The sequence below is a fragment of the Aotus nancymaae genome, unplaced genomic scaffold (genome assembly GCF_030222135.1).
Source record: "Aotus nancymaae isolate 86718 unplaced genomic scaffold, 86718_ANA_hifiasm-v0.15.2.pri h1tg000044l, whole genome shotgun sequence".
NCBI lineage: Eukaryota > Metazoa > Chordata > Mammalia > Primates > Aotidae > Aotus > Aotus nancymaae.
In genome coordinates, this window is record NW_026988458.1 from 1,164,811 (window position 1) to 1,185,851 (window position 21,041).

At 47.2% G+C, this 21,041-nt stretch overlaps 1 protein-coding gene across 1 annotated transcript in view; it reads right to left on the bottom strand.

Annotated features, from left to right (window-relative positions):
* Positions 1 to 21,041, bottom strand: part of CUL4A (cullin 4A) — a 56,852-nt gene that overhangs the window by 34,481 nt on the left and 1,330 nt on the right. The window contains exons 3-7 of the mRNA XM_064361832.1: positions 14,371 to 14,475; positions 6,837 to 6,905; positions 5,059 to 5,132; positions 1,230 to 1,392; positions 621 to 710 (exon numbers count right to left, since the gene is read on the bottom strand). Of these exons, the coding sequence (XP_064217902.1) occupies positions 621 to 710; positions 1,230 to 1,392; positions 5,059 to 5,132; positions 6,837 to 6,905; positions 14,371 to 14,475 (501 nt within the window). The remainder of the gene's footprint in view (positions 1 to 620; positions 711 to 1,229; positions 1,393 to 5,058; positions 5,133 to 6,836; positions 6,906 to 14,370; positions 14,476 to 21,041) is intronic.

Here is a 21,041-nt window from a genome sequence, read left to right on the forward strand (position 1 = left end):
ACACCAAACATGGCTGCAGACCTCAAATCACACCCACGTTTCCCAAGACAGCACAGGAAAGGTCTGAGGTTCTGCCCTGGGTAGCTGCAGCCAGGTCCAGCATCTGACATGAAACTTCCTCTCCAAAGCCAGGATAAAGGAACCCATGGCCAGGGTCCATTCTGGGCAGTAGCATGCGCCATTTGGGTGACAGTCCACGGGGCAGGCTCCTTTATGATTTTGCTCTGCTATCTGGGAAAGTGGGCAAGTTTTTTGGGTTCCTATTACTATTACACGTTTTTTCATATGGTTTTTTTGGGAAATTTTTTTCAGTGCTTCACACAAATAAAAAATTTCATAATTTGTATTTATTTTTCATTTTTAAAATGGTCTCACGTTGCTTAAATTTGAGTTATTTTACTTATTTCAGAAACGATCTTACTGGCTTTTTACTTGTCGGGGGAGTGCAACAGTTTCTAAGTTAACGGAAACTAAATTCTTAGGAGATTCTGCCAAGATCGCAGCTTTCAGATTGCAATGAAACGTCTGCGTGTGTGTAAAGGCAAACATTAGGAAAGTACTCCCGGGTGCTCGTCCACAGAAACGAAGCCGGGGCATTCGGAAACGTCCCATCACCTCACCTCTCTTTCCTGCATCAACCTTTGGCCTTCTGCAGCATATAAGCAATTAGTTTCTTCCAAAAATTTCAGTTCAAATGAGTCTTTATACACCTAAGAAATGAGCAGAGTTATTGACCAATTTCAGCAAAGGAAACTATCTTTTCAAGTGCTAACACATCCCAGTTTCTGAGGGGGCAGGCTGCCATGACCTGAACTTGGAGCTGCCTGTGGTCACCCAGCCAGCCCGACTGTCCTTCCCAAGACAGCCAGGCAGTCCTTCCTGTCCTTTTCCTACGGTGCCTTGGGGTCGTGCTGCACTAAACAACTTCGCCCTTTGTGTTTTGTGTGTGTTGCTAATACTTCCCCCAGCGTGTCACCTGGTTTAGTCTCTGTTTATGGTGTATTTTCCATGAAAAACATGCATTTTATGCAGTCATATTGATCCATCTTCTCTTCTGTGGCACCTGGTGTGGTGTTAGCTTGAGAGCCATTCCCCTCCTAGGGATTTTAAAAACTCCTATTTTCAACATGTTGTTGTGATTTCATTGTTTAACATCTTTGGTACAACCATTTATTCTGGAGCGAGGAGCTGGGCAGGTACCCAGGTATCTTCCAGGACAGCGCGCTCACCTGCAGGTCGGACAGCATGCCCAGCAGGCTCCGCAGCAGGCTCCGGTCCACAGCCTCGCCGCTCCTCTCGCGCTCGATCAGCAGCAGGATTCCATCAATGGTTTTACTCTGAACCATTTTATCACTAATAATATGGGTTCTGAATAGTTCTAATCCCATATCCCTGTACAGACAGTAAGAAACAAGACGACTTAGTTTTGCTTTTTAGAAGTTATGGGTGAAGCTCCCGCTATGCTATTCAACATCATCAAAAAAAATGTGAAGTTGCTAATTCTCTCCATCGAGATGCCAAGAACTCCTTTTTAAAAACGTCTGTTTTTTTTGGCCAGACTAGTGTGCCTTGTATTCCCTTCCTTAAACAGGACTGCTCCGTGTTCCTGGGGGCAGTCAGGCACTAAGACACTGCTAGGTCATGCATGTCTGACATGCACTGACAACAAAATTGGTCTCACACAATCTGCCATGGAAGCCCAGGGTTCTCACCACCTTCCTGGTGAGCGGCTGGAGACACTCAGGCAGTCGGGTACCACGACCCTGCCTGCCCCACCTGCCCTGCCCCGGCTCCGTCTGCAGCAGCCCTCAGCATGTGCCCTCTTCCCCGTGTCCTTATGAGGTACGTCCCAGCAGCTTCCCTTCCAGCCCTGGGAGCTCTCCTACCAAACGCTGGCTGCTTTCCCCTGAGAAGAGAACCATGTGGGTTTCAGAGTTCCTCGCAGTCCTCAGCTCATGGCCTGAGGAATGTTAGGAAGATGGTTCGACTGCCAGTGACTGTCCACAAAACCCATCGTATGGGCTCTGTGCTTTGCTTCCACACTCCTGCTGCCCCCAATGGCCACGTGCTCCATTAAGGTGGGGCCAAAAATACAGGTGTTGGGCTCCAGTCAGAAATCCTGAACTGGCACCTCAAGGCAGGAATGGTGCTGGCGGTGGCAGTAGTAATAGCGGTGATGGTGATGGTGCTGTTGGCAGTAGTAACAGTGGTGATGGTGGTGGCAGTAGTAATAGCGGTGAGATGGTGGCTGGTGGTAGCAGTAATAGTGGTGTGGTGGTGGCAGTGGCAGTAGTGGTGGTGGCGGCAGCAGTAATAGTGGTGGGCAGGTAGTGGTGGCAGTAGTAATGGTGGTGGTGGTGGCAGTAGTAAAATTATTGTATTATTGAGACAGAGTCTTGCTCTGTTGCCCAGGCTGGAGTGCAGTGGCATGATCTTGGCTCACCGCAACCTCTGCCACCCAGGTTCAAATGATTTTCCTGCCTCAGCCTCCTGAGTAGCTGGAATTATAGGCGCACACCACCACGCCCAGCTAATTTTTCTATTTTTAGTAGAGATGGGGTTTCACCATGTTGATCAGGCTGGACTCAAACTCCCGACCTCGCGATCTGCCCGCCTTGGTCTCCCAAAGTGCTGGGATTACAAGTGTCAGCCACCGCGCCTGGCCATAAAATTATTAACATTACGGTGGTGGAGGTAGCAGCAGCAGTGGTGGTGGGTGCCACACAGGTGTGCAGAGGGCCCCAGGAGCCACCTCAGTGGTGAGATGTGTATCTCCCTTGACTGCCCACCACAACGCCACAGGCCTCTCCTGTCCCTGGCATGCTGCACGCACACCAGGTCTTCTGTGCACCTCACCACAGCTGGAGCAGGAAGGTGCAGCGGCCAGACCTGCAGGCTCCAGGCAGCTGCCTGTGTTTCAATCTTGGCCCTACTACTTGCTAGCTGTGTGACCCTGGGCAAGGAGCTTCATGTTTCTGTGCCTTTCCTTCCTTAACTGTAAAATGGGGATCAGATGTATTAGTTCCTGCCTGTGAAGCCCTTGAGGGCAGTGCCAGGCAGGTAGCCAGTACTCAGGGAGACTTAGGTCTCCACTCGTGTGACCCTCTACCATGCTACTGGGATCTTCTCTTCCAAACATCGGCCTCAGCTGAAAACCCTTCAGGGCCCTGATTGGCTTCATCCCCACCGACTCCCAAGCGGGCTGCTTCTGGTCACGCTGCCCTCCTAGCCGTCCATGGCAAGAGATAACCGGCTTTGAACTTCCTGCTTCCTTCCTTCTCCTCCCTTCTTAGCTGCCTGACCACGCTTGCTCATTCTTCAAAGCATAGGCCAAGGTTCACCCTCAGCCCTCTTCCCTATCCCAGAGATGGACAAAGTGTGTCCACACCACGTGTTGCCCACGAACATGTCAACGAGGATTCTTGTCATACTGATGCTCACGTTCAGGTTGTTAGCCTCTTGTGGTAGACTGGAGGTGCTATCATTTATTCTATGCTATAAACAATGTTTATAGTTTGTATGACAGTTATGGTATAAACTATACTAATTAAAAGTTTAGTGTTGGGCGTGGTGGTTCACACCTGTAATCCCAGCACTTTGGGAGGCTGAGGTGGGAGGATTGTTTGAGGCCAGGGGTTTAAGACCAGTCTGGGCAACATAGCGAGATCCTGGCTCTACAAAAATTTTTTTAAGTTAGCTGAATGTGATGGTCCACGCCTATAGTCCTAGCTACAGGGGAGGCCAAGGCAGGCAGATCGCTTGAGCCTAGGAGTTTGAGGCTGCAGTGCACTGATTGCACCACCGCCCTCCAGCCGGGGTTAACAGAGTGAGACTCATCTCTAAAATCAATAATAATAATTTTTGAAAAGTGTTTACTATGGGCCGGACAACCCAGGCAGGGCAAGTTATTTTAACCTCTGGGCCCTAGTTTGTATAAAACAGGGATGATAATGGCCACGCCACACAGCTGTTCTGGGGATCCAATACATTAGCAGGAACCATTCCCTCGCACAGAGTAAACGCTACATTATCTGCTTTGATCGCTTGTCATCCCCAGTGTTTCCTGGAACACAGGCTGTCCTTTCTGTGCAGCGCTTGCCTTCTCGTAGACCACATGGATGTCTGGTGAGAGAGGTGTGGGAATTCCACAGGGAAGTCAGAAGGGCAACAGCATTAAGGGGAGCTTCAACAAGAAGAGGGTATCCAAAATTGCACAGATAACTGTATAAAATGAGGACAAAAGACGCCTGCAGGTCACTGACAGCTCAGACGAGCCATCTCTGCACGGCGAAAGCAGAAATCACACTGCCTCGGGTCAGCATGCTCAGCGGGTGGGGGTAGAAAAAGCAACATTTTAGGTCATGAGAAGCCACAACATCACTTTTACGTTCCAATGTGAGAAGAATGAAACTCTACATTAACAGAGAAGACAAATCAGAGGGTGAGACTGGACACAGCTTTTGTCAAGTCGGCTTACAGGAGGCAGCAGAACTCAGCACCATGGGGTGGTCACGGAGGACACACAGGCATCAGCAGAGGACATGCAGGGGTCAGTGGCTGTGAATGCTGCTGAGGAGGGACCCTAGAACCCCTAGTGCAGACAGTCCCCAAAAGATGATGGACGATGAGAGCTGTGTATGTGCTCAGGAGGCCGGGAGGCTGAGCAAGCCATTCCGCAGGGGCCACAGAGCCTCAGGGCCGGGACCCCATGGACAGCAGGCGGTCTTCCTCAGAGTTTCAACTGCAACGCTGGAAAGAGCTGTGCCTGGTTCAAACTCCAGCTGTCAGAGAGAAACCAAGGCCCTCCTTCTCCACCCTCATGACCAAAGTCAGCCGCCTGTCCCAGCTTCCCAGTCCACTCCTTGCTGCTGGCTAGACACCTGGTATTTCAAGGCTAAGACCTACCTGGACTCCTACATTCACTTTAACAATTTTGGCTGAAGAAAAGAAGGCACAAGTAATCACACAAGCTTTACCACCTTAGCCCACCGAAGGCGCAAACGGGACGGAAGGTGTCAGCTGCAGGGGAGACGCAGCTCTGCAGACAAGGACACTCACCAGATGGAAGGCAGTGTGGAGTTCTGAAGTACGTAGGTGCGGTCCAAGAACAGGAAGATGCTTCTGATCATGATCTGACCAGCAGAAAGAAGAACCATTTACTTAGGAATTCTACTAGCAGAATCTTCAAGATCAGGCCTTGTGGACTCCATGCTAGCTGTCTCAAATCCAACAACTGCTTCCTGATGGGAAGATGCTGTCCACCACCCTCAGGTTTGATTGGTTTTCTAAAGTTAATTTTGTCCCCTTGGTATGTGATTTTCATCTCTTTGATATCATAAATCTGATTGTAGAAATTTTAACACACTTAGCCTAAAAGGATAACTTGTTTGTTTGTTTGTTTTGAGACGAAGTCTCACTCTGTTGCCCAGGCTGGAGTACAGTGGCACGATCTCGGCTCACTGCATCCTCCGCCTCCCAGGTACAAGCGATTCTTCTGTCTCAGCCTCCCGGGCAGCTGGGACTACAGGTGCTCACCACTACGTCCAGCTAATTTTTGTATTTTTAGTAGAGATGGGGTTTCACGATATTGGCCAGGCTGGCCTTGAATCCCTACCCTTATGACCCACCCACCTTAGCCTCCCAAAGTGCTGGGATTTACAGGGATGAGCCACCGCGCCTGGGACTTTTTTTTTTTTTTTTTAAAGATATCTTATGTTCAGCCAAGGCCTAAAGGATATATATATATATTTTTTTGAGACGGAGTTTCGCTCTTGTTGCCCAGGCTGGAGTGCAATGGCACGATCTCGGCTCATCGCAACCTCCGCCTCCTGGGTTCAGGCAATTCTCCTGCCTCAGCCTCCTGAGTAGCTGGGATTACAGGCACGCGCCACCATGCCCAGCTAACTTTTTGTATTTTTAGTAGAGACGGGGTTTCACCATGTTGACCAGGATGGTCTCGATCTCTTGACCTTGTGATCCACCCGCCTTGGCCTCCCTAAGTGCTGGGATTACAGGTGTGAGCCACCGCGCCCGGCCAAGGGTATCTTTTAAAGGTGGTCATTTCTTTACTGATGTGGTACATCTTACTAGATCAGGGAGACGCACTGAACTTTTAAAAAGTGAGTTCCTCTTCCATGATGAAGCTCCTGGACACGTCTCTGTCTCTGTGTTGCGAGCAGAGTGAGGGGATGCAGGATGATGTGCTGCTCCCTGTCCTGTGCGCCTACCTCCAAGCCCACTACCTGGCTGGAGAGACTTGCTGAAACATCTCACCAAAACCTTCCCAACAGACACTCAGGAGCTCTAGCAGCTAGCTGCCACGTGTCTGGCCCAGAAGTGAAATACACCCATCGTCTCCTACTTACCTCATTTAGAAAACAAAAGATTTCAACCTACTTGGGAAAGCTATTAATACTGTCTTTTCTCTCATTTAAGTAATTAATAGCCAGGTCACACTAAAAATTTATTCATGAAGTCAGAGCCAACACATTTACAAAGCCTAAGACGTTGGCTGTGCAGCTGCAGTCAAGACCTGGGATCCAGGCTTGACTTTCAGGAGTAAGCTGTGCTTTAAGAGACATTTAGAGACCCACTCAGACTCTAAGAATCCTGTGACCACTGCAGGCTCTGATTGTGGACCTGAAGGCCAGGAGAGTAAGCAGTGCCCTCCCACAGGAGCTGAGGAGTTCACCTGCCTTGCTTTTCATTGTGCTGTTCAACTACAGCACTGAACAGACAGTCCTAGACAGAACTTCTATGTCTCAGCTCTCAATCACGTGGGAGGGAAGACTGATGAAGCCACGTTTTGATTAAGAAAAAAAAGTTAACAAGCTTACCATTTGTCTGCAGTGGTCCTGCCAGCATGTGTTAATCTTCTTTAAAAATACAACGCTATCTAGTGAGTCTGTACAGACCTGCTAAGGAAAACTTGCAAAACGCTGGCCAATTTATTACAATCTTAACCCCTTGATTTCAGCTACCCTCTCCACTGAACACCACACATCATTTAGTAATTGACACACTGAAAGACTGCTATTAGTCTTGAATGTTCATGTCCCCCCAAAACTCACAGGCTGAAACTCTCACTCCCAAGGTAATGGTGTTAGGAAGCAGGGCCTCTGGGAGGTGATTAGGTCATGAAAATGGACAAGCCTCAAGAATGAGGTTATGAAAGAGACCCCGGAGAGCGTCTCACCTCTTCCAGCACATCCAGGATGCAGTGAAAGGTGCTGGCTGTGAACTAGGAAGTGGGGCCCCACCAGACACGGATCCTGCCAGTGCCTCAACCCTGGACCTCCAGCCTCCAGAGCTGTTGAGCGATTCCTGCTGTTGATGAGCCACAGTCTATGGTGTTTTGTTACAGCAGCCCCAGTGGACTAAGATAGACAACAAATTCAATTATGGATCTCCATATCTCATCACCGACATGCACTCAGCCTGCCTGAGCTGCCTTCCCTTCCCGTGGCCGCACCTGCCCCTCCTGCTCCCTCTCCAGCCTCCCTTCAAATTCTGCTTCCTTCACTGCCAGATGCTTTCAAGTCCCTGCCAGCAGAAGCACACCCAGGCCATAAGTGCCTTGGGGCTGGACGGCCAGACAAAAGGCCCCACTTCACAAAGCGCAGAAACTGAACATAATCCCATGGGGGCGGGGGGGGGGGGGCGCTCCTGGACATAGTGATTGGCCTGGTAAGAGTCGGCCACTAGGACTATTTTTTAAAAATAAAAGGTTGGTGTTTTAAAGAGACAGAATCTGATTATATTCCTAGGCTGGTCTTGAACGCACGGTCTTAAGCAATCCTCTGTCTCAGCCTTCCAAAGTGCTAGGATTACGGGTGTGAGCCACTGTGCCCAGCCTGTTAGGGCAAAGGGCAGCCGGACAGGAAAATGGCTCAGGTTCAACTTCTAGCCTCAATGAAAACTGACATGAACTCTCATCCAGGTACCAAATTAGGAACACTCTTACTTTGACTCTTAGAATGTATATTTTTAGGAAAAGCCCCAAAAAGTAGTTTAGGACAAAGAAACCAAAATCTGGGCTCCTAGAGCAAGTGGCCTGGCATCCCCCAGGTTCATGCAAAGCTGAGGGTCACAAATGGCTATAAACTGTTTTATGGTTTACAGAACTCTTCACATCCACTCTCACTGAACCTCCCCAACCTTGTGGTGCAGCCATTGTTCCCTTTGTACAGATGAGCAAAGTGGCTGGTCAAAGCGGACATAACATGGACTTCTTAGTTTAACTCTTCTTGATCCACCGCCTGTCAGCAACACAATACTGGCCAAGGCCGGGGACTTCTCTAGGTCTGTTTCTGCTGTGCGCAAGACACCACACACTCAGAGCCGACAAGGTGGTGACAACATCCTCAGCCCACAGGAAGGAGGAAAGCGCATCAAATAGGATGCACGAATCAGACAGGGGCTGGAGTCTCGGGGTGGCAAAGAGCGGCCTGACAAGGAAAGAGCAGCAGGGAGGGCTGGGTGCCAGACAGAGCCTGAGGAGGGATAAAGGGTGCTGAGGACAGCCGAGGGGCTCCCAGGGGGTCTGCATCCTCGTCACACCAGGAAGTGCTGTGACCACAGCTACAGGAGCCTGGCTAGCTAAGACAGCTGACTCTATTTTCTCTTGAGGCTTTGCTGAATTCTCAGGAAGCACTGTCAGAAAATTAAAAGCAGACAGTTATAGCAAAGACCTAATGGTTGAATGGTTAACAGGTTCCTCTGGAAGAACTCTTTTTAAATTGTGCAAAATTATAATGGCTCATTATATTAGGAAGCTACAGAAACAGTCTGGAAAAAAACCCAAAAAATCCATCATAAGTACATTGGACGGGCTTCAAGGAACCCCAACAGCCATCCTGCGGCTGGGACCCCCAGCAAGCGTCTGCTGGCAGGCAGGCCACACCAGCCGAAGGCGGAGCTTTGTTTCAGGGTGAGGCTGCACAGACCCTTTAAACTTAATGGGGTTAAACTGACGCCAGTCAATCTGACACCACTGGGCAGCTCAGGTGTTGTGAAGATCAGAGTTCCACCTGGGGCAGTATCTTGTTACGATGGAAAGGTCCAACGTAAAATGTTCACTAAATGAGAAATACTTTCTCTAAAATAGCTCTGTAAAATCAATATAGATCCTCAATCGATAACTTTTTGCTATTTCCCACAGAAAAAAGTACAAAATGGTAAGCTAAAATCACAGTGTGGCATTTACTAAGTAAGCTCTGGTCTTCTACATCAAAATCAATTCCAAATCTTAGAATATAACAAATGGCCATGATGTGCAATTCCAGGATGCGAGACATATAGACACAGTGAGAGTCTGTCAACAGAGTATTCTTGAAATAGGTTTCAGAGAAGGGCCAATCTTAGTTAAAAGACTTATACGATCTACTGAGATGAGTTAGGCAGGTCTTCAAACAGCAAACAAAATGCAATAGCAGAAATGCTTACACCATTGAAAAAACCTACCCATCGTATCTACAATTAAAAAGAAAGCAAAAAAGACAGTGCTTCTGTTGGGGCACAAGAGGGATACAAACACTGTCTACGCCTGGTTATCCTGCTTCTGCCAATTCCAGGGAAGAATGACTCATCTGCTGCCTCTATCCACAGACAGGCCGCAAGAGGACAGGCCTACGCCGACCCTCATTCATCTACGCAGCCCATGAAGGCAGGGGTGCTGTTTTGTCCCCTCTGATCTGGCCGAGCACTAACAAGGGTTCTCTTGGGCTTCCGTTTCTTCATCTAGAAAATAGAGTCAACAAAGGTACCTACAGCTCAGGGTATTGTGAGACAGAAAGCAATCTGTGAATGGGCAGAGCTTGGCCTACTGCCAGCAAGTGCTCCAACACGGTATCCGGTCAAGTGAGAACAGGCACAAGGTCTTTCTAAGGAAAGACAAAGCCTGCTGTCGTCAGTGCGAATCATAAAGGCATGCTTACAGAGGAAACTGGAGCTTCGCAACTTCCCCAACAACCAAGCCTCCCTGCTCACTCCCATGCCCTTCCCTTCCACTGACCACGCTGCTCTTGTGGTGTCCACCACTGCCTGGCATTCTGTAGCTGACCAGAGCTGCAATGCTGTCAAGGTGAACCAGGGGAAGGAAAATGTGAGTTTCATCTATTGTTATCTACAGGTTAGATTCTGAGGACAGCTGGCTTGACAGTTTCGAAGAGCTCCCGGTGCCCATGCAGCCTGGCTGGGTGGCACGTGGTCCTGCACCATGTGATCTGGGATGTGCAGCAGCTGCCTGTGGCTCAGCGAGTGTGCGAGTGTGTGGGTACGAATGGATTTTATTTTGGGGAAGGGACATCACCAAGAACAGGTATCTATTTTGAAAGGGACAACTAACTGCAGAATTTATCAAACACCTGAGACAAGAAAACGGACGTGGTGAACCAAGATGCGAGTGAAGGACTCAATTCCACAGAAGCCTTTTATCTGCCTGCGCATCTGACGGGTTTCATCTATAATCTAACATCAGCGTACGATCAAAATATAATCAGCATATAACATTACCTAAATCTTAGAAAGAGTTACATAAAGTACTGGAATATCCCAGAGGCAAAAGAAATCTGAATATGCAGACCTTGAATATGCCCTGCCACGGGGGTATCTGAGCATCTGCCATCACATGAACACTTCGCCATATGAGACTGGGCTGGGTCACAACTCTCTTCCAGCAAAAACAAGCTCTTTGAGGGCAGGACCCATGCTACTCACTCCTGTCCCTGGTTCCCAACGCAGTGTGGAGTTGGACATAAACACTCATCCATGTTTGCTAGGTTAATGTACGCATGCAGCAGAAAGCCTTCATCACGGTAATCTACCACTGTCTGGTCTCATCATCCCTCCAGACTCTACTTACTAGCCACTAACCAGTTGCCATATTAAACTTGCCCCTCGATTCCCACAAGGTGACTCTCCAGGTTTTCCTCTCAACTCCCTGACACCAGCCCTTGGCCACCTCCTCTGATGGCTCTGCTCACTTTTTTCCTTTTAGAGATGAGGGTCTTTCCCTATTGCCCAGGCTGGAGTGCAGTGGCACAATCTCAGCTCACTGCAGGGTCGACCTCCCGGGCTCAAGCAATCCTCCAACCTCAGCCTCCAGAGTAGCTGGAACCACAGGCATGCACCACCACACCTGGCTAATTATTGTCTAGGCTGGTCTTGAACTCCTGGGCTCAAGTGATCCTCCCACCTTGGCCTCCCAAAATGCAGTGCTGAGATTAGAGGCATGAGTCACTGCATCTGGCCACTCTGCTCATTTTTCCTGGCCAATTTCAGCTGTGTCTGTGACCACTGGATCTGTGTCTACAGCCCCAAATGCACCTCAGGCACCTCTACCCCAGTGCCTCCCCACCTCCTTCAAATGTGACGAAGACAGACCCTCCCTGCCTCAAACCTTGTCTGGTTCATCTTTCCACACCAGTGGGATCCCTTCCCTCTAAACCATAAGAGGTTTGCTGGCAGGATGCTGCCATTCGAACTCCATGGTTTTGCTGCCCAGTCAGTCAACTGACCCCTCACACCACAAGGCACACACACAGGCACACCAACTTCTTACAAACATAACCCAGACACTCTGTGCCTGAAAACCTCAGATGAATCTCCATCTTCAGATAAAACTTTGACTTCTCGGTTCAACAAAGGCCCTCCATAATTCAGCCTCCGCCTTCCTCTCGTTTTCCCCTTTAGGGATCCTGTCAGCGGTCAACTCTCCCACGTCCAGCAGTGCACCCAGCTCTTGTGCCCAGTATGCTTCCTCAGAGCCAGCGATTGTGCCACTGGCCTGTGCCACCTCCTCATCCACCCTTTAGGACATGGCTCAGACATCGCATCATCCCTGCAACACTCCCTTACGCAGGTGGGTTGGCTGCTCTTTCTTTAGGTCCCAGGAGCTTATCTGAACCTTTGAAAACCCTTATCACAGCACTGGGAAATGCTTATCTTGATGCTTCTGCCATCCTCATTCGGTTTTAAGCTCCAAAGGGCCAGAATCCCATTCTACTCAAATTTATTTTCCCAGGGCCTGGTATTATACCCAGCACATGACGGATACTTAAAAACGTGTGCCGACCCAATGAAAGGCTGCGGTGTGCTGGTCTCTAAGTAAACTTATCTCATCATTCTGCCACAGTGACCTCCATGAACAATCTAATTCTGGTTTCTTGCTTCAAAACCTGTGAGGATGCTGGGATATTCACAGATTGGAGCCCAACTCCTTGACAGTATCCACAAAGATTCTAATTCAATCTGCACCTCAGCATCACAGCCTAAGGGCCCCCAGCTCTCTGGAGTTCTAGTTGTGCTGCTGGGGATTTCCATGGCATCCTCCACGCTCTGCATCGGTGCCACATCTACAGGTGGGTGGACCCTCCCCACCCTTCAAGGGCGTCTCCTCCGGGAGGCTCCGCCCCAGATGCCTCACACGCCACCACTGCTGGCCTGACTCAACAGTTCTCAAGATGTCTCATGACTAATAAGGCCATTTGATATGGTAGTGTTTTCTTCTTTTGCCTTTAATGAACTAAATAATTTTTGCAATCATGGTTTTGCCACCGCACCAGGAAAACGTAGTAATTCTCCTGCCTCTCCCATAGGCCTGTAACTTCTTGGAGGGTAGAAATCAGGCATGGTGGTCACTTTCCATTTTGCGGTGCCAGTGCCATAGGCAGAAAGCAAGCACTTGTGCGGCGAGTGAACTGATGACAACCTACAGGGCAGGAGTAACTGGCAGAAGGATAATCAAATCAGGTAATCAAATGGCAGTTTTCAAGTAAATCGGGACATCAACTAGAGTAGGAACGATTACCGCCCACTGACTCTCACCGACGCCTAGGTCTTTGGGAGAGGCCTTGGGCATCTGCTGAAGACATCCCCCAAGTCTAGGTTCAGGCCACTTTTTGGATGCAAACATCCGGAACATGGGTTCCTGGAAGCGCACTGCTGAGCTGTGGCCCTGGGGTGGGGCCTGCTTCTGTGCACCCTCACAGGTGCCTCCTGAGATAAGATGCACTTTGGCCAGGTTCCAGAAGGTTGTGTGTGGTCACTGATCTCTCGAACAACCTCATGATCTTTAGGAAAGGGCTTTGCTGGAAAACACTGAAGAGGTGTATTTACAGAAGCCAGCACAAAAGAACTGGAGGTGACTTCACTCACCATCTGTGGGGAGCACTGTGGAGACTCTAAACAGAGACCTCTCACCCTGCACTTCAGCTTCCCTGCCATGTGCTTCAACTTCAGCAACACCAACTGCTGCAGCTTCCCCGAGGGTCCTTCCGAGCAACTCAGATGGTTTAGTGTCCCAAGATCAGGGAGATGGGGGAGCGGAAGTTTCCTTGAACTAGAAGCAAATACCAACTACTTAATTTTACACATAAAGAAATGGAGGCCTAGAAAACTCTAATCACCAGCAGACTTTCTGCAGCTGTAAACTCTACTTTCTAACTCCTACCCAATCAAACACGTGGATAGCTATAGTGATGGGAGGAGACTGGGGAATGAGACTCAGTCCAGATTAAAGGATTTTCTATAGGATGCCAAGGAGCCCAGAGACTCCCCCGTAGACGACTGAGTCACAGCTGGTGTGGCAGCAGAATCCCGAGATGCCCCTGCCCTGTCCCTACGTGGATGATGCCTCACATGCAACTGTGAATGAGGCTGTGGATACGAAGGGTCATCATTCATTGACTCGGTTACAGGTTACATCATATAAGGCCCTATCTCAGCAGGCCAGAGCGGCAGATTCTCCTGCAGGCCTAGAAGCAAAAAAGAGCTGTGCTGTGAGAAGAGAGGCAAGGAGCTGCACGTGACCCCACGTAACACAGAAGGAAAGCAGGGCCCTCAGTCCCACAGTCACAGGAACTGGCTTCCGCCAACTGCCGGCCCATGCTAGCGAAGGACCTCACCTCAGGTGAGGCCCCAGCCCGGCTGACACCTTGACTCTGCCCATGAGACTCTGAGCACAGAATCCACCGAGTCTTGCCCAGCCTCCTAAGAGACCCGACCACGAGCTGATAAGCGGGTGTCTCAATATGTCACCAAGTAGATGGGAATCTGCCACACATCACAGAAAGCTAATGCAGATGGTATTTATTAGAATAAAGGATACTCAAACTTTAAGACATTTTTCAGAACTTTTCCTAAATACTTCAATCATATCCAATAAGTAGACACGGTTTCCCTTTAATTCAGATCAACAAAATACATTAAATGGCAAATTGTGCTTAAAAACTTACCATATTGAGTCATGAAATAAAAGAGCACTTTAAAGCTTTTGTTCTAATATTAAGAATACTCATTAGTTATTTATCACAATGTTGTTTTAAAAGACTTAGATAATGAACAGAAACTTTATGAACCAAAAAAAGGATATTCTCTAAACGGAAGGATCTGTGCCTGGACGTGGTCTTCACAGGCCTGACGCAGCTGCTTGTAGAGCATGGGTGAGACTTTGTGCGAACAAAGATTTTCCACAGCCTGCAAACAAAAGGGGCACATAAATTCCTCAGTATGAACAACAGATTGGTTCTTTAAAAAACCCGATTGTTTATATAGATTGGTTCTTTAAAAAACCCGATTGTTTATATAGCTGTAATCGTAACGAAAAGGCACCCCACCCACCCCAGTACTTACAGAATCTACAAATATATTATTTATTATGGCTAAGTTTAGGACACTTCTCTTTGGAAAAAGTCTGGTCATAGTTGGCATAGGGGTAACAACAGTTAACGTGGGCACGTGGCACCTCGAGCCCCAGGCGGCTAGTTGGCCTGCACCACTTCCGAGCATCTGGGGACTTCCGAACAGGTTTGATCCTCACAGGCCTGTTTCTGGGTGCTCTGACTCCTCAGCCTGAGGTGGGGGTCACTGGAGCACGTATGTGTTTAAGTTCACCTTGATGATTACAAAGTGAAGTCAGGGCTAGAGAACTAAGAATATCTTTTCCCTCAGTGACCACCTTCTCATCAGGAAGGAGGACAACAGGATGGCGCTCCAGGTGTCTACACTCTCCCCAGGGCAGTGATTCCGTCCATAATGAGCTTTGTTCTGGGTGACTCAGGCCAGATTGTATTGTTTCCTATTTATTTTTCTGCAGGCTAGATGTGTAATTCACTGCAGTTTTGTCTTAATTAAGAAACATTTTTTTTTCTGTGAACATCCCCAATACAAGAAGAAACTATTTTTTTTTTCTTTTTTGAGATGGAGTCTTGCTCTGTCGCCCAGGCTGGAGTGCAATGGCACAATCTCTGCTCACTGCAACCTCTGCCTCCCAGGTTCAAGCAATTCTCCTGCCTCAGCCTCTCGAGTAGCCGGGATTACAGGCATGCGCCACCACGCCCCACTAATTTTTGTATTTTTAGTAGAGATAGGGTTTCGCCCTGTTAGCTGGCCTGGTTGCCAACTCTTGACCTCAGGTGATCCGCCCTCCTTAGCCTCCCAAAGTGTTGAGATTATAGGTATGAGCCACTGTGCCCAGCCGAAACCATTTTTTGAGGCAGAAAAATTTTTCTTAACAATATTTCTACCCACCTCAAAGAAACAGTGCTTGTACATTCTCACCAGTTCTAATAAAATTTCCTTTCAAATCTCAGGTACAAAACCTTAATCTCATTCAATTCAAATATGAAATACTATAAACAGAAATGTGGGTTTTCTACTAGCAAGTTTTGAACCAATGTGGGGTTCAAAAAATGTGGGGATATAAAGAATAAAAACACTTTAGATAAATAATCTGAATGTAATTTGAATACAATAGTCCCCTAGGAAAAAAGGTAAATTAAAGTTATAAAGCTATTCGTTTTACTAACACTTACAAGTATTAGTAACTCTAATATTACAGGAGAGCTGCTACATATGGTATTAACCAAAGTGAAATAAATACAGTAATCACTACCACATAAAATACATGCATATTTACCGAGATCAAAAGAGAATGTGGAATAATTATAATCCTGTTTTCTAACAAGCTTAATATCCGCATAACAAAGAAATACAAACTTTCCCCCTACATTTTGTCTTACTATAGACATTAGGAATTCCTACCCACATTCTGTATTTCTTTCAATTCCTTTCTCAAACTCTTCAATTCCATCCCTTTGGACTCCAAGTCTTTATAATTTGGTCAAAGATCTGCCATCTTTCGTCTCCTCAAACAACCAGGAGAACGTCACGACAAAGGTTTTGCTCCAGTAGTTAAACCTTAGTGGATCCCACAAACGTAATTACTACAAAGTAAGTTTTTTATATAATCATGAAGAAAATGTATTTTCTTCAGCAAAAATCAAGATAAGCTTAGTGGTGCATATCCTTCATCAACAGTAACGTAGGACCATTTTCTGGATGTTTTAATTCCTAAACTAAGAATCAATATCCTTAAAACCATCTTTTCCTGGTGTGGCATATCACTGCTGAATATTTTATAACCCACTCTCCCTCTTATGTGTCCTATTTGGTACATATTTACTATTTATATGAGTCATAATGCAATATATTTTGTTTTTAAAATTAAGAATTTAGGAATCTCTCAAAATAAGTAGCAAGCCCTGGGTAACCCGGGTTCGCTGTAGGTGCTGAGTCAGGACTGCCAGCTTCATGTTACAGGCACTCATCACTGGAAAGGCGACAGCCTTTGTTTCTCTCCGTCCTGCCAACTCCTTGCTGGCTGGAATGCTGGAAGACTTTTTTGTGCTCTTATAGAAGCAGCACAACTTAGGAGTCACCCCTCCCCGAAATGAACTTTTGAGACTCAATGAGATTTAGCAACACCTCTCTGGAGGTGTAAAGCAACTAATCAGATAGGACTGTGTGCTTCCTGTTGGTGCCCTCAGGCCATCAGAATTTTAAAGATTCGACCCAGAGAGAATGAATGTAATCCAATGATAGGAAGTGGAGAAGCATCACTTGCATTCTACTCCTATTGGTATCAAGAAGCTTTCCTTGTATAAACAGCCAAGTGAGAATTTGTGTATATCTTCACCCAACATCACAGCTACTTCCTAACCAACAGGTTCATCAAATGATTGTCTGTATTAGCTCAATACGCACTTCTATTTATAGTGTCAAAGCACCGCCTGGAGTGAACTCACTGCTACTTAAACAAAATGCTCCCTGCGGACAAGGGCAATCCCTGCTCTCAGGTGTGGAAGACAGAACAAGGAAGTCTACGGAGCTGTGCGGGGTGACCTCCACAGCCACATGGAATGCAAGCCCCATAGTCACACAGAGACCTCCACAGCCACACGGGATGAGACTTCCACAACCACACGGGACGCGACCTCCACAGCCACATGGAATGCAACCCCCATAGTCACACAGAGACCTCCACAGCCACACAGTGACCTTCACAGCCACACGGGATGAGACCTGTGTAGCTATGGAGGTTCCATTCCTACGCTGGGTCTGTAGCTTGGGTGTGAGGGAAGGATGCCACCACATACAAAGGACCAGCCACTCCCCTTCACTGACCATTATCACCTAGTATCAAGATGTCACGGAGACAACTACTGTGTGACTCAAGAAAGACAGCCTCGCTTTCCTCAGAACTTGTGTGTCAGCTGGGTGCGGTGGCTCACGCCTGTAATCCCAGCACTTTGGGAGGCCAAGGCAGGAGGACTGCTTGAGTCTAAGAGTTCCCAAGCAGCCTGGACAACACCGGGAGGCCACACCTCTCTCTTTTTTTAAAGGCCTGAGAGATTTGTTTTTGCGCAAAAACTACCCAAACAAAAACCCAGTCCTAAAGCAATACATAGCCTTTCCAGAAATGCAGTCTTCAGTTTTCTGTTGTCTCATTCAGCTACAAGTAGGACTAAAACATAGAAAGAAGACACAGGAGATCCACCTCCTTCAGGGAGTTAGTTATTACAGACCTAAATTCAGGCCGTTAAAGGGGAAAGATTGATGCCTTCACAACATTCTCCTCTACACATTACAGAAGGAAAAGGACAAACAGAAAATAAGGAACAAAGAGAAACAAGGGCCAGCTGAGGCCCACACAGTGTAATCAACAGGCCTCCTGCGGTGTTTGGAGGGAGGCTGAGCAAAACAGAAACCAAGCACTAAACCAAACCTTGCAAACTTGGGTGGGTGAGAATCGGTACCTTCACCTAAGATTCTTTGGCAAAGCATACACCACACCACCTATACAAAAACTTAGACTTCATTTGAAACAGCAAGTCACATGTACTGCCTGCTTGATTAGAGGCCAATCATTTCACATTGACTCTTCTTACCATTTCTACCTCCTTGCTCCCAATACATCTGAGGCAGCCTATGCTTCAGACTCTGAGAGAGGCCAGAAGCCCACCTGTGTGTGGAGAGATGACCAGCTGCACGTGCTCACAGGTGAGTGAGTCAATTGATTCCACATGTCCCCTGGTGGGGCCGAACCTCCAGAGATGCCCTTAGAATTTGTGATGTTTCAACCCAGGAGGAACCAGTGACTGTCATTTTGGGGTTAGCATTCCTAGTTCTCAGGGTTTCAAGACAGACACCCAAGGCACCTGCAAACATTGTTCATAATATCTACAGTGATTGTTTTATGAGACCTATCACTGCGTACAAGGTGTTGCAAAGTAATTCCACCATTTTAAGTAAAAACAATGAGGCAGCAGATAACCAAATCTCCAGGAAAATAGTAGTAAGAAGTCTTAGCTATAAGACAGCACATTTTATTAAACCAAAGACCTATGAGAGTTCAGGTGGGACTCTTGTTTCTGGTCAAGACACAGTAAAAGAACTATATTAACTTTCTGCCTGAAATAACCAAAAAATCAGACAAAATATACAAAGCAACAGTTTTTGAAGCACTGGGTACTGGGCTAGGAAAGACAGTGAATCTCAGGATGAGAGGCAAACAGGCCCCAACTGCTCAGCTTCCTGTGTGAAGAGCTTCCAGGCTGCGGTGTGGGGGCCATGAGTGAGTAGCTGGAACTATAGGTGTGCATCACCCCACTGGGCTAATTTTTAAATTTTTTGTAGAGATGGGGTTTCACCATGTTGCCCAGGCTGGTCTCCAACTCCTGGGCTCAAGTGATCAGGCCACCTTGGCCTCTGAAAATGCTGGGATGAGCCACTGTGCCCAGCCTCTCAATATTAAGAAATTAACTCTCCCAAATTGATCTACAGATTCTATATACTATCAATCAAAATCTTAGCACACTTTTTTAAAGAAATTGGCTGACTCCAAAATTCATATGGAAACACAAGGGACCAAGAATAGCCAAAACTCTGTGCAAACGTCTGAAGGTAGAGGGCCAGCACACCCTGACTTCACAAGTCACTCCACCTACTCCTACATGATTTTTGATAAAGGAGCAAAGGCAGATCAGTAGGGGAAAAGAGGATGAACAACTCCACATTTACAGGAAAAACACTGACTCTAGAATTTTTTTTTTTTTTTTGAGATGCGGTCTCACTCTGTTGCTCGGGCTGGAGTACAGTGGCATAATCTCGGTTCAATGCAATCTCCAACTCCACAGTTCAAGTGATTCTCCAGCCTGAGCCTCTGAAGTAGCTGGGATTACGGTGCCTGCCACCACGCGTGGCTTTTTTTTTTTGTATTTTTAGTAGACATAGGGTTTCACCATGTTGGCTAGGCTGGTCTTGAACTCCTGACCTCAGGTGGTGATCCACCCGCCTTGGCCTCCCAAAGTGCTAGGATTACAGGTGTGAGCCACTAGGCCCGGCCCTGACCCTAAATTTATTATTTCACAATATATACAAAAATTCACCCTACATAGATCAGAGAACTAAATGTAAAACCTAAAACCCTACAATGTCTGGTAGTAAATGTAAGAGAAAACTCTGTGACCTTAGATTAAGCAAGATTTCTTAGAAACTAAAAGCATAATCTATAGAAGAACAAACTGATTCATGTGACTTCAAAACTTAAAACTATTGCTCTTCCAAGGACACAGTTAAGAGAATCGAAAGACATGTTCAAGACTAGAAAGTATTTGCAAGGCGAAAATCTGGTATCGGACTTGTGTCTAGAATACATCATAAACTCATACACTCAAGAAAACCAACCCAATAAAAATGAGCAAAATATTTAAATAGACACTTCGTCAAGGAAGATACAGAACGGCAAGTACAAGGATGCTCAGCATCAGAGGGAAATGCAAACTAAAACCACGACGACGTCCACCACACACCTACCAGCACAGCTAAAACTACAAACTGAGAACACACGTGCTGGCGGCAGCCTGGAACCGGAACTCCCATACACTGCTGGGAGAAACACAGACGGGGCAGCCACTTTGCAAAACAAGGAATTTCCTACAAAGATAAACATACATTTTCCACATGACCCTGAGAACTTACCTCTAGTATAGAAGTAAGCAGAACTTATCTGAGAGGAATGAGAATGTATTTCCAAACAAAGGCTTATTCACAAATGTTCACAGCAGCTTTATTTTAAACAACCCAAGGCTGGCATGGTAGCTCATGTCTGTAATCCCAGCACTTTGGGAAGCCAAGGCGGGCGGACCTGAAGTCGGGAGTTTGAGACCAGCCTGCCCAACATGGCAAAACCCTGTCTCTACTAACAATACAAAAAATTAGCCGGATGTGGTGGCAGGTGCCTGTAATTGCAGCTCTTCGGGAGGCTGAGGCAGGATAATTGCCTGAACCTGAGAAGCAGAGGTTGCAGTGAGCGAGATCACACCACTGCACTCCAGCCTGGGCAACAAGAGGGAAACTCTGTCTCAAAACAAAACAAAACAAAAAACCCAAAACATGGACACTCAAATGTCCATTAACTGGTGAACAGATAAAACAATTGTGGTACACCCAGTGTACTCGGTAATAAACAAACCACAATCACACTGTGTGTGCATGAATCTCAAAAGCACTGTCCTAAGTGAAAGAAGCCTGATACAAAAGATGATGAAATACATTACTGCATTTAGATGAGGTTCTAGAAATGACAAAATATGTCACTATATTTTGTCCCTCGGGGATTGCCAAGGGCTGGGAGTCAGAGGAGAGGACTCATTGCAAAAGTGGTCATGGCAATTTTGGGGGTGGTAGAAATATTCTACCAT